The sequence below is a fragment of the Schistocerca americana genome, chromosome 3, assembly GCF_021461395.2.
Source record: "Schistocerca americana isolate TAMUIC-IGC-003095 chromosome 3, iqSchAmer2.1, whole genome shotgun sequence".
Lineage (NCBI taxonomy): Eukaryota > Metazoa > Arthropoda > Insecta > Orthoptera > Acrididae > Schistocerca > Schistocerca americana.
The window spans coordinates 584,421,391-584,438,262 of record NC_060121.1 but is presented as its reverse complement, the minus strand read 5'-3'; the positions used below and the strand labels follow the sequence as shown (position 1 = coordinate 584,438,262).

At 39.6% G+C, this 16,872-nt stretch overlaps 1 protein-coding gene across 1 annotated transcript in view; it reads left to right on the top strand.

Annotated features, from left to right (window-relative positions):
- LOC124605150 (protein cueball) overlaps window positions 1-12,733 on the top strand; it is a 160,407-nt gene extending 147,674 nt beyond the window's left edge. The window contains exons 6-7 of the mRNA XM_047136630.1: window positions 5,506-5,830; window positions 9,750-12,733. Coding sequence (XP_046992586.1) covers window positions 5,506-5,830; window positions 9,750-9,869 — 445 coding nt within the window. The 3' untranslated portion in view covers window positions 9,870-12,733. The remainder of the gene's footprint in view (window positions 1-5,505; window positions 5,831-9,749) is intronic.
- Window positions 12,734-16,872: the final 4,139 nt, after the last annotated feature.

The following is a 16,872-nucleotide window of genomic DNA, read 5'->3' as shown; positions in this document are numbered from 1 at the left end:
AAGAAGTTAGGAGAGCTTCTTGTCTGTTGAGAAAATTTGATACCTCTGAAAAGATAGACATTCTGTACCTCTGTGCACACCACATAACCACCGGGTCAGGTAAGTTAGACACAAAAGATTACACACTAACAGCTTACTTGTGCAGAACTAATAAGGGTAAAGGAGGAGTTACTACGTATATGAAGACAGAACAAAAGTTCAGAAACATTGAGACAAGTGGTTTTTGTAGTGATCAGCACACTGAAGTGTGTGCTTGAGAATTAATTTTGAAAAATAGTTCACTTTTAAATGTAACTGTGTGTACATCCCCACTGGGAAATTTTGAACTGTTCATGAGGAATTCGGGTTCATGACTATGCTGTGTAAATTTTCTAAAGTATTGTGGTAGGAAAAATTATGTGGATACATTATTTGAATATTACAATTTGATCTCAGTAATTAACTTCACAACACAGATGGATAAAGACAATGGGACCGTGACTGATAATGCTTTTTTTAAAGGAGCTTAAAACGAAATAACTGTAAACATGGTAGCAAATGTTCTCGCTGATCATGGTGCACAATTGCTTAGGATAAGTAAGATAGTGTTCAAACAAATTTCGGGCTTGCAGCCGGTCGTCGTTCAATACTTCGCACGATATTTCAACTGGGCCCCTGCCAGTGATCTTCAGGTGAGCCATCGCAGACCGGCGAAAACGTCCTCCGTTCCACAATATATAGCGTACTGTAACTATTCTGCGCATGCGTCGAAAACTTGATAGTTGAACCACACTGCCCGCCGGCAGCGCCCTCGCTGGTGGAATAGCGGAACTCAGTCGCCCTCAGCGTTGCTGCTTGCCACGGCCGTCGACGCACTCTGTCATGTTCGATTTGAGCAATGAAGGTGATGGGATTCCATGCACTGTCCAGCTGGTAACCGCTGTCACGGTTTAACAAATTTTCCACCAGTCGTATTTCTACGGATTCTTTAATAATGGAGTCTCAGAAAGACGTTGCTGTGGACAAAAGCATTGTTTTCTCATACTCCATTGAATGTCCAGTAGAACTACAACGTTCAGCAATAGCGGACTTGTTTGGCTGCAAAAGGCGGGTGTAACGTTGATGTTCAGTGCAGCGTTCTTTCACGGTGCGTGTGATTTGACCTATGTAAGCCATACCACATTGGCACGGTATCTTGTAAATTCTGGCCTTTCATAGTAACAGATTGTCCTTAACTGATCCCACAAGGTCCGCGATCTTCCGGAACAATCTTTAGCTTTTCTTCCTTTCGTTGGCAACACTTCGTTTAAAATAGGAAGAATCCTCCGAAAATTTCAGGTAAAAGTGGTTTTCCGCCCACCATCGAAGATTGCGGGTCTTGTGGGATCAGTTAAGGACAATCTGTTACTACGAAAGGCCGGAATTTACAGGATACCGTGCCAATGTGGTATGGCTTACATAGGTCAAACCACACGCACTGTGAAAGAATGCTGCACTGAACATACACGTTACACCCGCCTTTTGCAGCCAAACAAGTCCGCTATTGCTGAACATTGTATTTCTACTGGACATTCAATGGAGTATGAGAAAACAATGATTTTGTCCACAGCAACGTCTTTCTGGGACTCCATTATTAAAGAATCCGTAGAAATACGACTGGTGGAAAATCTGTTAAACCGTGACAGCGGTTACCAGCTGGACAGTGCATGGAATCCCATCATCTCCACGATTTGCTCAAATCGAACACGACGGAGTGTGTCGACGGCTGTGGCAAATAGCTACGCAGAGGGCGACTGAGTTCCGCTATTCCACCAGCGAGGGTGGTTCAAGTATCAAGTTTTCGACACATGTGCAGAATAGTTACAGTACGCTATATATTGCAGAATGGAGGACGTTTCTGCCAGTCTGTGATGGCTCACCTGAAGATGACTGGCAGGTGCCCAGTTGAAATATCATGTGAAGTATTGAATGACGACCGGCTGCAAGCCCGAAATTTGTTTGAACAGTCAATTCGCCGGGAAAATTTTAAAATTCACAAGTAAGATAGTGTCTTACATTATTCATACTCCTCAGTGGAAATTGGCTGCAATAATTAAGGATCCAAAATAGATACTTTTAAGATTGGCAAGACACACCCTAGTATGAAATTAAGAGTGAACCAAATGCTGACATAAAATTTTAGTCTATTCTGTGATAAATTCATATCATTATTGAAAATAGCATTCCATGTAAGCTAATGAGAAAGGACATTAAACACCATATAAAAAAAAACTGTGGATTACTAGAGTGACTAAAGTATCTTTTGAAAGGGGAAGGGAAACTAGTGATCCTGCAGTAGTTCCACTCTACAAAAAATGCTCAATGTTACTAAGAAAAATAATTAACAATTTCTGACATAATGTGCATGTTCTTTGACTTTTTAAGTCTGACAAGACTGAACATGATATAAAATGCAGTAAAACAAGAGACAGGACAACGAGCCACAGAACAGGGTAACATCAGTGTTAATTTAAATGGAAAGGCTATAAGTGATCAGCACCAGGTAGTAGTTACATTTAATAATCACTTCTTAAATGTAATAGAAAAATAGGGAAGAGCAATTAAAGAGAGAAACAAAGAGTATGTTGAACAGGCAACTTGCATGAAATTCAATGATTAGAATGACACACTGACTTGTCCTTCTGAAACTGAGAAAATTAAATATTCTCTGATAAAAAAATCCTCATCTGAATTTGATTGTGTTTCGAGAAAACTAAAAACTAGTTCCAATATAATAAGCACTGTCTTATCTCAAAAATGTAATGCATGACTAACTAAGAGAATTTGTACAGAGAGATTGAAGTATGCTATTGTTAACCCCACCCCTGTAGGAAAGGAGACAGAGATTTCAATAACTACTGACCCTTTTCACTATTGACATCATTTTCGAAAAGGTTTGAGTTGGTCCTGTTTTCTAGAACAGTAACCCATTTGAGCAACAATATTACCCTCAGTAAATCACAGTTTGGATTTCAGACGAGTTGCTCAGCTGAGAGTGCTATTTACTCATTCAGTTACCAGATTTTACAAGCACTGAGTAACAAAATTGCACCAGCAGGTATTTTGTGTGCACTATCTCATGCATTTGACTCATGTTCTGTATCAGGCATTTGACTCTCAGTATTTTCTGGATGAACTGTGGTTTTATTGATGGTATAGCCAATCACGGGATAATGTCATATCTAATCAAAAGAATGCAGTAATTTATACTTACTAATTCAATCAGTGTAAGCAGGGGAGATACTTCTGACTGGGAGAAAACGCTCATAGTGTTGCACAAAGCACAATTCTAGGTCCTTTGTTGTGTCTCGTGCATATAAATCATTCCACCTGGTATACAAGAAGCAGAATTAGTTATTTTTGTGGATGATACTAGTATTTTAATTAACTCTAAACATAGGTGCAGCAACAGAAGAAATGGTAAATAATGTTTTTAAAAGTATGGTTGAGTGGTTTTCTGCAAATGGTCTCACTCTCATATTCAAAAGGACACAACATACTTGTATACAGTTCTGCACGTCTAGAGGTAACTATGTCAGTGATAAGTGTATCACATACCAAGAAAAAATAACTAGGCTGGAAACTTTAAATTTTTGTGTGTCCATATTGATGAATGTTTAAACTGAAAAAAAAGGAAAGAAATTTTGAAACTCCTGAAACAACATAGTTCAGCCATGCTCGTGACTATCAGATTCCTTGAATTCATTGCAGGAGTGTTTATATTAACATTCCTAAAACAAATCCATGGAATCCATATGTTGATTACTCCTTTTTTGCAAGTATCGATGTATCTGATTGTCTATTCATGGAGTGTGTAGGGACCTGAAGATAGCTTTATTGAGATGCTGAAACAGGTTGTCAAAATAAAATAACTTTTAACAAGATATGGTTGTTCGGCAGTTTTAATTGGTAAATAATTGACTGGCCACTGTCTGTTACCTGTAATGGAACAACAGAGCTGTTAGTACTGTTAAAAGCTCACATTCTCTGCACATCTTCTATCCATGCAGCCTGAATGCCAATGTATCCCTCAACAATGTATCCCTCGACAATGTACATACTGTGTCAGTGACATAATCTGTGAATGTTACCTCAGGATGAAATTGGGTACAATGTAGGATTTTCCTATGATAGAATCCACTACACCCTGTCTCCATGTCTCTCATTCTTGTGCCAGTTTTATGTTATGCTCTGCATTAGCGTAACTTATTTGCAGATCAGTTAGTACCATAAATGTATTTAGTTACTGTTCCATGGGTTCTCAGTGGAGGTGTATATTTTGTCATGTAGTTAATGTTTGTTACCTCCTTTATTGTGATGTACAGAAACTACAGTGGTCTTATGTAAACTTAGTAATGTACTTTACTTACTGTTATTTCAAAGGGAAAGTAAAGTGATAATACATTTTTTTAAGATTAGAGTAAAATTTTGTTTCATAAATAGTGTGGGAAATGATCTTAATATGAAGGCAGACACTTCTGAAGAGTGTAGTTTCACCTGTGTTGCCATGGGAACCTAGAGTAGGACAGAATTTGCACAGTGCTGTGATCTTCACATGTGGCATGTGCCCCCACTCATTTTTTGTAAAAACCTATACTGCAAATTTTAGCAAATGTCTCCACTTTAGTCCTCTTTCAAAGGACTCTTTAATGTTATTAAAATATTTTAATGTAGAAATAGTTGTTTCAGTATGTCAACAGGTAAAAAAGTATGCACATTGATTATCGAGCAAAAGAAAGTTCCTTTGCACACTGTCACTTGTTTGGAACCTTGGTTCCTTGGTCTGTTTGTGAAATTTTGACAGATACTAGGAATACTGTTTAATGAAATGCAGTAAAATAGCCTACTGCAGCTATATTTCCACAATGAATATGCTCTTCTATACTACTCAGAAATTCAACTGCATCTCCTTGAGCATCCTGCTGGTGGGGCATGAACTTTGCTTGTTCTGTACCTTGCTCCTATAAAGTTATTATCCTCTTAACTAACAAACTCAGCACGACTAAACATTTGCATTTACGGAGTCCTAATCGCATTTAATTCTTCAGTTCTACGTGGTTGACAGTCCGTAGCACAGTCTGAGATTTATTTCCCCAGTTTTCTCCCCCTCACTAAACCGCCAGATCAAGAGTTTCCTTTCTGCAACCATCTCCTCAGTGTCAGTTGTCAATATTACTAAGTGTTCCCATTCTTATGTGCTGTAAGCTGATGTTCTTACCAGGCTGATATTACCCAGCTTGGATGGAGGAAATGGATTTTGAGAGATCCCGTTAACGCTCGCTGCCATTAGCGACTTTATTCCATTGCACCAGTTTAGAGACTATGCTGGACTGATAATGTAGGAATGTAAATAGTTAGGTTAAGTAGTGTGTAAGCTTAGGGACTGATGACCTTAGCAGTTAAGTCCCGTAAGATTTCACACACATTTGAACATTTTTGAATTTTTGTTGTGCCTGTAGTATTATACTTATTTTCTTTTGTTTACAGCTGTTCTGATGTGTATGAAGCTATGACAAACAACTCCCTACCAAGAACGGCAGAACACACAGTACAACCTGAACCGCAGACAGCGGCACTGCTTATTGCCTGTATTGCATTAGGCTGTTCAGTGATAGCTCTTCTTATTTTCCTCGGTGTGGCACTGAGAAGAATGTCAATTCTAAATAAGCAACCTCGGCTGAGGAAGAGAATTATAGTCAACAAGAAGGCACGTCAGCAAGAACTGCCAGACAGACGACCTTCTGGGCAGAGCACGGGCGAACAGTGTGAGATCACAATTGAGAACTGCTGTAACATGAATATTTGTGAAACGGTGAGTATTGTGCTATTATCATTATATTGAGAAGCTGGAAACACATTAGTGGAAACAAATACTTATTTCCTTTTGCGAGAGTACTCTTCAAAAATCTCAATTTCCAGCATACTTCCTCAAGTACAACATACCTATAGGATCTACTATTAATTTTCATTCAGCTTAACACCAATTTAGTGGCATTTCATTTCTGTGTGCAATTTGATTTCCATTTTTACATCTCATTCGTCAAACTAGGGAATCTGCATGCTCCTTACATGCAGCAAGTAAAGGCAGTTTGTGATAACCTCTTATTATATATCTACTTTTATTACTGTTTCTCTGGACAATTGTACAATAATCATAAAATAATCAGTGGCATTTATGAGGGCAAGTCAAAATTTAGCCGCATTGTAGTTGCACCTTTTATTGCAACACAAATACGAAACACATGTTAACATTTTTGATTATAGCCTCCTTGCTTTTAAACACATCTGGTCCATTGTTGCACAAGCTTCTTCACGCCCTCAGAAAAGGTGGTTTTCAGATGAGCAGTGAGCCATGCATGCTCCGGGTTCTTCACTTCTTGGTCTGTGGTGAATCAGTGGCACCTTAATGTCTCTTTGAGTGGACCAAACAAGAGGTAGTTGGGAGTGGCAAGATCAGGATTATACATAGGATGAGCCATTACTTCAAACATGTTTCCAGAGCATTTAGCAGTGGTGGCAGTAGTATGTGGATGGGCATCATGATGCAACAGTACATAATCTTTCGATATTAGTCCTTGCCATTTGCTTCAAATTGCGGGCTTTAGCCTGTCGGTAAACATATCACTGTAATGCATACTGTTTGTTGTTCTTCCACTCTCATAATAATGTTCCAATACTGAGACTTAAGAGTTCCAAAACATGGCAAGCATCAGTTTTCCTGTGGATGGTTGGGTTTTGAACTTTTTCCTGCTAGGCAATTGTCAGTGTTTCCATTCCATGCTCTGATAATTACACTCTGCCTCATAATAGGGGTTCCATATTCAGTCACCAGTGATGGTTTTGTCTAAAAAGCCTTTACTAAAAACATAGCAATCCAAATGTTTTGGCAGATGTCTAGCACATTTATTTATGCAACACTGTGAGTTCTTTCAGGACCCATCTTGCACAGATTTCATGAAACCAAAGTCTGTTGTGGATGAATTTGTAGGAAGAACCACAACTAACTTCTAGACAAAGTGCCACTTTATCAGTAGTCACTCATCTGACCATCGGAATTGTCACATGCTCGCTCAATGTGGTTGTGGATGGTCATCCAGCTCCCTCCTTCACATAATAGTTTTGTGACCATTTTTGAATTTTGCAATCCATTTGTAGACATTCTGTTATGGCAAGACACAATCCTGTATTGTGCTGAAAGCCTTCAGCAGATTGCAGCCCCTGATACACCTTCCAATCACAAAAGCCACATCTCTGCCTGTTGTTCCTCCTTGGTGCAAACTTCTAATGGAGTGGCCTTGTTCTATCTGCAACAAAAGGAAGAAAAATGGAGGAATTAGGATCAAACATTCATAGGACCACAACAGCAGAACAACAAAATAAATGAGGACAGAGGTCAGTATGAACAATGTAAGAAGAGTTATGTCAACATTGCAGATAATTTGACTTCCATATGCATATAATTAATGGCCATGTGTAATAAGTAAAAATATTTGAGGTTGAGAAAATCTCTCCATCAGTTAGGAAGAGTGGAAGAAGGTTGGGTATATTTGACTAGTAGTACACTGTCTTCAGTCACAGTATTTTGAATTTACTGTTAATGTCCAACAGGTTCCAAAGCTGAAACTCTGTTTTGAACTACATTGATGTTTTCGGATGTTACATCTGCTTAAGTTCATCACCTTCATTTGGCCAAGCTCATCTTCTGCATTGATGGAAATGACATTTGCTCTTACTCTCAAGTAGTGTGCAAGTTTTTCATCAATGCAGTAGATGGACAGTTCATGGCCAAATAAATGATAATCCGAAGCACGTCTAACACGCAGTCACTGTATTTATTGAAAATAGAGCTGTAGCTCTGAAATGTGTTACGAATATTTGTAGTTGCTTCTTTCAGATAATTCTCATCTGTTCACTTTTCACTCTTGGATCACAAGCCACATAATATCAGCCTGTCCTGTCTTGGTAAAGGAGTACCTCAAGAGGCACAAGAAGATATGATTGCCCATTCATTTGCAGAGCTGTAAGAGTAGCAGATCTCTCCAAGAAATGGGACAACCTTACCCCTAAAACATCAAGACAGCTGAATTTAACATTATCCTGCATGAACCACACAGTCCAATCAAATATTAGCAGCTAATAAGCCTGACATCATTGTATGTCAACCAGGTTGATCAGTGTCTCCCTCACATTATGGGAACAGCAATGATAATGTGGCATGGAGGAAATCTAAACATAAGGATTTGAGCATTAAGATTGAGTGGTGCCTTACTTGGAGAGTGCTCTATCCATAACAGCAGTATAAAATAAAGACAGTGGGGAAAAGCATACAGTACTGTTCCAGAACTGCCCATATTGTGCTTAAAATATTGTAAAATCATTTCATACACCAGGCGTACCCCTGAGCAAACCAGAAGTAACATGTAGTAGGCTAGGGTATAGCCAACATTATATCTTGGTTGTGGAAAAATGATGATGATGTGGTTGATTCAAATTCAACAAACATGTTGCTCCTGCATATCCAGCAATGTTATCTGTCCAACTTCCAGTATTTAGTTTTTTCAGTAATTTGTCATCTCTTACAAACCAGCAAAGTGATTCCTTTGTCCATTCCCCTGGCCACATGTCCCATCCATGTCCATTCATTTCATTACAGTCATAATTATATCATCCACTACCCTATGTACCCTGACTCATTTGTTTGTTTCCATTTCTGCTCTATTAATTCCTAAAATCAGTTGAATCTGTCTTACTATCAGAAATTGAAACTGAAAATGGTGTATTAATGACAAAAAAATTCCTAACCTGTAAGTTACAGCTGTAGACAGCTCATGATGAAATACCTGTTCATAGTTAATTAAAACTAGTAATAGACATTTCATACATAATGGCACCTGAGACTTAATTCTGAAAATCACAATCAGTTTAACAAATGCACTTCAGGCCATTTTCACTTTTTTGTTTATTTCTTTTGCTCCCTCTTTCTCATTTTGATAACTGAGAATGGACAGGGTGATACTGTCACTTTATTTGCTGGAAGTGGTACGAAAGACTATTTTCCTGTTAGCTTTCATGATGAACGTGTAGTTGTTGCTTGGAGTTAGTGACATGCTTGGAGTATGTACTACTGGTTTCTCATGAGAAAAACGTGAAGCTGTCATCAACCCTATTGTTGGTTCAATGCCACAATGCCTTACTTACATAGTCCTGTTGAAGATGGTGTACCCTTACCTTCCACTAACTTCATTTGGCCCATTTAGGGGGCCCTACTGTTTAATGTGAACTGCGATTCATGATCCAGCTTGGCATTTTACACACATAGAATTTACAGGGGAGAGACTGAGGACTGAACCTTAGAGCTTTGTATTTATAGTCCAGCACTTGCTCACTTTACCACCACACCACACTGCCATTAAGCAGGTGACTTACAATTTCTGAAACTTTCTCATTTCATTTGGAAAACCTTACTCTTCTCAGATTTGCAAATATTAATTTTAATTTGAAATTAACCTAACTCCCATGCCTCTTATCCTTCACAAAAACAGACTCAGTAGCTTACTCTCTGTAACATCTCTGAAAAGTTTTAGGTAAGTGTGTGAAGAAACTTATTGGTTTTACATTTAAATAATAATCTGTAACCATCAGAATTTTATAGAATATAACGTAGTGTAATATTGTGTTGATTTGTGTAGCATGATCAGGAAGTATTTTGTAACATAAAATTTTGGTTTCAGCCATGCTATGAGCCAAAACTTCGAGCAGGCAAAAGTCCGACAAAAGATGAGAAGAGAAACCTACTCGTGAGCATGGAAGGAGCATCTACTGGTGCCTCAAGTGAGAACAGTTTATATTAAGTGACTTTTCCAATGAAGAACACTGAATATATGATTGTCAAAGAAGAATGAAATGCAGGAAAACAGTTATGACTAACTTCGCCTCACAGCTATGCATGTTGGTATATGTTTGTTTCTGTGACACAGAACAGTTTTTCCTATTTGGGACAGTGATTCATGTTGCTGCTTTGCATTTCTCAGAAATGCTGACACATTGTGTTCCCTGTTGCGTCTGAGGTGAGATTATGAAGAGTTACTTTGTGTCTCAGTGTGTGATGATATAATTCAGATATAGTTACTGAATTAATTAATTTATTTTCTTGTAATTATAATTTACACTGGGAGAGGAGTAACTCATTTGCAGAAAGTCCTATATTAGGAGTGTACAGTTTTTGCAAATATTAGCTGGATAATACTGCACTTAAGGCAGCTAACAACTACTTCACAGTTATGTGTGTTTTCTCTACATTTTTTATAAGCAGAGTGTAGAAGTCCATTTAACCAGCTGGATATATGTATTACTTCACTCTGGACAGTGAAATACATCATGCGGAATATTAGTTTCAGGGATTCTAGTCGCGAAAAAGTTATCCATAGAAACAAAAAAGCTTAAAAATACCACTGTACCTTGATTTGTTCATTTACTACAGTAAAAAAATCTGTAGTATTTTCCAGTATTATTAATGTAAAACTCAGCCAAGTTGTGGGTTACTGTGAGTAAGATTGCAACACAAGAGTTGCACCTTAACAAACAGGAACTTAAAACCTATGTGATCATTATTTCATCCAGTTCTGGATGACTGGAGTATATGGTTTTGTACTTACACATCTGATATCAGTTTTTAATTTAGTGTCATTAAGTCTTCTCTTCATCATTATTTTTAAGAAATTTTACATACCTTTGATACAAATTTTAAGGACAGAAATTTGTGTGCAGCAGATGAAAAGACATTGAGCCTATGTGAAAGATCATGAACGTTAACTTTAGCATACATTTTTTTTTATGAGTGTGAGCCATGCCACAATTTATCATTTCCGTTGTTCAGCCATAGGAATCAAGTACAGACCTGTTAGAGTTGACAGATAGTGTACATTTATCACATTGTATTTTTGTCCAATGAGTGCAAGTTGGTTGAACAAGTAGCTTCAAGAAATGTTGCCAAGACTTTGAAATTAGAACAAAAATAAAATTGGTATAGTGATATGGGAAATAAAGTACCATTGGCTTTGGAGGATTTTCAGAATCTGCATGAAATTAAGACTAAATGAAATAGTAATGTTGATATGGTGTCATTCTAAAAAAGGATTACTGACTGCAAGAGTCAATGTTGGATTGCAATTGTTTTGACTCTAAAAACATTTTTAATCTGTTTTAGAACAAGTTGGATAGTCTTTTATTTTTGTTCAGAACATTGCTGTTAAAATTGTATGGGTCGTAGGAGTTAACCACGTAGAAATGAGTAGCAAATTTCAAACATTTTGGGTGACAGAAAGAATAAAAACAACCTGCTTATAACACTACTGAAGCACTAAAATTGGCAAAGATTATTGAATGACATAAGAGTGCTTGTGCTGTTGTGTACCAAATGTATTATTGTATTGTGAGAGTTCTTTACCTAACATCATTATGTAAACAAAAATTTGAAATAACTAATACAACACAGTTTTTAATGTTCATTACAGCACAGCATGCCACTAAAATGTACTTTCTGGTTTAAAATATGCGTTGTTATATTTTCCATGCCACTTAACGTCTCGTGGTGAGCACTGTATGAAAATTGGAATTACAGTTACCTTGGACTGAAAACATGGCTCATATGCTTCTTTTCTTCTTGTTCTGGACAATTTTTATGTTTGAAAAGTATATTGCAAAAATGATATTACTTTTTTATCTTGAAGTGTAAACAAGGTATGTTGCTTAAGATTGGCATCAGAATATCCTATATTGTCTCTTCACATTTGGTATTTTTCATTGTTTACTCCTGGGGGACTGACATGTGGCTAATTTTCTCACTTTGAGAAGACTGCTGCAGCTTACCATCTTAAGTTGATAAAAGAAATTTTTACACTCGTGATTATATTGTCTGCTATCACTGCCCAGTGTTTTTAATTCCTCAAGAAGCTCTCATGAAAAGTCTTCCTAGACTTGGTGTTGTGCTGATGAGTGCATATACTTGTTTAGTTCAATGTGCTTAGTGTTCTGTCGGCACATGAGGAAACATTCCTATTAAAATACCATTGTTCTTACATGATTAAACCTGGAAAGAGTGTTAGGATAGCTTTATTTATTCTTAAAATGACTATTCCTCAAAAATGATAGAGAACTGCCATGCCATGGTAGTACAGATCTATAGTCGTTTGAGTTGAAATACTTTCCATAAATCGACATCATTTAATTTACAGATGTAAATATGTAATTTATAAATGATGTGAAAAACTGTAATTAAAGGAGATATTTTTCCTTAGAGGCGCATTTGTAATACCGGCAAAAAAGTGACTTATATTTATACTGTATTTACATCGCATACATATTTGTGTGTGCTTATAAACAGAATGTAGTTGTGCTATATGGAAGAATGCTTAGCAGTTGTTTTAAAAAAAAGACAGTTCTATATTGGCACAGTTTTCTTGGTACTCCTGCCATCTGAAAATGTTTGAATGAACTGTGGAAGGTGCTGATTTTAGTAAATATTTGCATTTTCATGCATAATTTACTCCATGAATGTGATTAACAGTTGATAGGATGACTGTAATGACACTAAGTAGTGTAAATGATTTAAACATTTGTATCAAATGTTGTTAAAAGTGAGAAATATGTTGGTCACAGATTGTGATAATTTTTAATGTACTTAAATGTTATAATAAAATTGGAGAGAAAACTTAAATTAGTGCCTTATTATCCCATTCCCATTACTTATTTCAAGAGAATAAAATTTACATTTCATATGTATTATCTACCTCTCTCTCTCTCTCTCTCTCTCTCTCTCTCTCTCTCTCTCTCTCTCTCTCTCTCTCTCTCTCTCTCCTCCCTCCCTTCCCCTCCTTCTCGTGAATATAGAGGGAAACATTCCACGTGGGAAAAATATATCTAAAAACACAGATGATGTGACTTACCGAACGAAAGTGCTGGCAGGTCGATAGACACACACACACACACACACACACACACACACACACACACACACATACACATACACAGACACAAGCAGACATATACAAAGGCAAAGAGTTTGGGCAGAGATGTCAGTCGAGGTGGAAGTGCAGAGGCAAAGATGTTGTTGAATGACAGGTGAGGTATGAGTGGCGGCAACTTGAAATTAGCGGAGATTGAGGCCTGGTGGATAACGGGAAGAGAGGATATATTGAAGAGCAAGTTCCCATCTCCGGAGTTTGGATAGGTTGGTGTTAGTGGGAAAGCAACAAACTGTCCATTCGCATGAATGGACACAGGCAGACAGTGTTTGTTGGTAATGAGGATCACCCTGTGGCTAAACATGCCTTAGTGCACGGCCAGCACATCTTGGCACAGTGTTACACCGTCTGGGTTATCTGGATACTTCCCACTAACACCAACCTATCCGAACTCTGGAGATGGGAACTTGCTCTTCAATATATCCTCTCTTCCCGTTACCCACCAGGCCTCAATCTCCGCTAATTTCTAGCATCAGGGCGGATGACCCCCAATGAAGTGTGGTACATAATCTCTTGCTGGTGGCCAGCCACCAACAGTCTGTAAGCGTTCTCGGGCTCAATTCAACGCTCAGAAATATGATCCCAAATCGTATATATATAGTGTGTGTGTTTTGTAATGATTTTGATATTGTGCATTTGGCTCAAGCTGCATGGAAAGGGAACATCAGAGTGACATAAGCATGATTCTATGGCACGTTGAAGAATTTCAAGTGCTAGAATAATTAATGTGATACACGAGACAAAATTACTGGGCAATAATTACCTTCAGGGGGCAAAATATGTCATAAGTGACACAGTATTGCAACTTTCGGTACAGCTCGGCCATTCTCATCTTGGGGTTGTGGAATAGGCATCAGGTCTGGTTGTGTATTTTTATATTTATTTATGTAATACACATTCTTCTGGCTTGACCATTATTCTGTGGTTCTCTTAGTTATACTATATAAAACAAATGCATCTCACATGATTATGTGAAGTTAATTCACATATACCCCCTGTGGGTTCGGGGGTTAGAATAGGCCCACGATATTTGTGCCTGTACTAAGAGGCGACTAAAAGGAGTCTCAAAGGTTTCAGCCTATATCTGATGGGCCCCTCTCAGGTTTGACCTCCATATTTCCAAATTCTTCTGAAGAGCATGCCAATTGGGGAAGGGCACCTTAAATGGTGCATTGTGTCCTTCGTGCATTGAGACCTTTAGCCAGCTTTCTTGGCGTTGCATTGCCGTCCCGCTTGTTCTCCATCTCTTGGGTGAGGAGACATTCGTGGATGCGATTTCCACCGTGCACTGTGCAGTGTTGCTTCTTGTGGAGATGACAACCATGGACTTCTTTGCTCCTAATATCCAGCACGGTAGCCAGCCTGTTGTGGTGGGGCCGCCATGTACCCTGTTGGTTGTAGCCCCCTGACAACACAGCGATCGCTCTGCTGATGCCTGTGCCGTTAACTCCCCTCGTATACCAAGGAGTAGATGCCTATCTCCCTGGGGCATCGGGACTCTGGCACTCCGGCAATAGCCATCCTGCCAGGTGGCCCTTGCTGAGCCTAGATGGCGCCTGTGGGGAGGGCCCTTGGTCGGAGCGGGTAGCATCAGGGCGGATGACCCCCAATGAAGTGTGGTACGTAATCTCTTGCTGGTGGCCAGCCACCAACAGTCTCTAAGCGTTCTCGGGCTCAATTCAACGCTCAGAAATATGACCCCAAATCGTTCCCCTCCCTGACCACACCATGGGAGCAGCGTAAGGCTCAGGATGGCAGTGACACGTATTCGCCCCGGTTCCTAGTTTGTACGAGAGCTGATGGGGAGTCTTTCATGTCAACGAAGCCTCAATTCTTCATCGAGCATTTAGAGGACAAGTTTGGGGAGGTGGAAGGCTTGTCCAAAAAGCGCTCTGGGTCAGTATTGATAAAAACAGCATCCTCTGCCCAGTCACGAAGGTTGCTTGCTTGTGACAGGATAGGGGATGTCTCAGTTACAATCACACCCCATAAGAGTTTAAATATGGTCCAGGGTTATATTTTCCATAGGGACCTTCTTTTGCAGTCTGATAATGAGCTGCGCGCCAATTTAGAGCATCGAGGTGTTCATTTCGTCCGGCGTGTTCATCGGTGTCTGGAGGATAATCAGATTGCTACCAGTGCCTTCATCTTGGCCGTCGAGGGTGATAATTTACCGGAGAAGGTCAATGTGGTGGTCTACCACTGTGATGTCAAGCCCTATATCCCTCCCCCAATGCTGTGCTTTAAGTGCTGGAAGTTCGGCCATATGTCTACCTGCTGTACTTCCAGCCTCACATGTCGAGACTGCGGACGCCTATCACATCCCAATACTCCATATGCCCCACCTCCCATCTGTGTCAACTGTGGAGAGCATCATTCACCTTGCTCGCCAGACTGCAGGATCGTATAGAAAGAGTGGAAGATCATGGAATAGAAGACCCTGGACTGACTGACCTATACTGAGGCTAAGAGGAAAAATGAACAACTCCATCCTGTGCTAATGACTTCCTCATATGCCACTGCTACGACAACCATGATAGCCCCATCTGTTCAGCGAATTCCAGTCAGCTCACCGAGCCGTACAACTCCACATGACCCCTTGCCCATGGGGGGCACTACCCACCCTGTTGCTCCTGCGACACCTACCTCGGGAGAACCTCCCCCGCCCCCCCAACCCCCCCCCCCCACCCCCCCCCACCGTTGGGGATGTCCTTCCCTGCTTCTAAACCAGAGAAGTGTCGAACTTCTTCCGCTCTTCTCATTCGCAAGGAGTCCCCTGGGTCCCTCCCTTCCCAGGTTTCCACAAATGGAAAGGATGACACCCAGCAGTGGCATAAGTACCCACAAGCAGCTGGTTGTAGGGCTTCATGAGCCTCCTCAGTCCCGGAGACAGAATCAGTGAAGCCCTCCCAGCCAGTGAAACCCAAGGAGCAGCGAGAAAAGTCCAAGGAGAAACCTCTAAAACATAGGAACTTGCGGTGGCACCCACCCCACCGCAACCTACAAGCTCTGCATCCGAAGGTGAGGTAGAGATCCTGGCATCCGCTGAGGACCTAGATCTCGCCAGACTCTGACTCAATGGATGTCACTCACACAGGTACTCAATCGGTAGCAGCAGGTGACCCAGTGGCGTAATCTGCCTCCTTGATCCCTTCGGCCATGGACAATGTCATCCTCCAGTGGAACTTGTAATGGTTCTTTATTTACGTGACCATTACAGCAGTCCAACCCCAGTTCTTGATACCAGTAATATCGAACTACTTTTCTGCAAAGTAACAGACATATTTTCGTAACAATATTCACATTTGGTTTTATTAATGTGTAGGTACTCCGACGTATCTATATATTACAGTGATATGGTTCTTGTGTGTATTTATTTCTGTGAGACCATCATAATCTTTGACTTACTAGTAATTGTTTTGGCGTGAATGCGCACAGAGCAGTCTTTGTTTCCCTTTGCAGAAGTTATGTTGTTTTTTCGCTTTGTAAAAGAACAGTCAAGTCTTGTGTTTGGTTAAAGTGGAAATTAAATATGTGAAGATTGATACAAAAACTGTTTTCTTGATGATGTGACAATTAAGAAGAAGTATATGTGAATTTACGAGAAGTTTATTAAAAATGTGGATTGTGAACACGAAGTCAAAAATTATTTCTATCGTGCCATTGTTCCGATCTGGGATTGTTTAATCATTAAGAATCTCCTGAAGAACGCATTTGTTAGGTCTTCAAATATTGCTAAACTACAGATCCGGACCTTCTAGCAGCCAAAGTGGAATCACCCTAGAATCAACGAGGTGAGCCATAACGACTTCGATGAAATCTACGTGGGAAT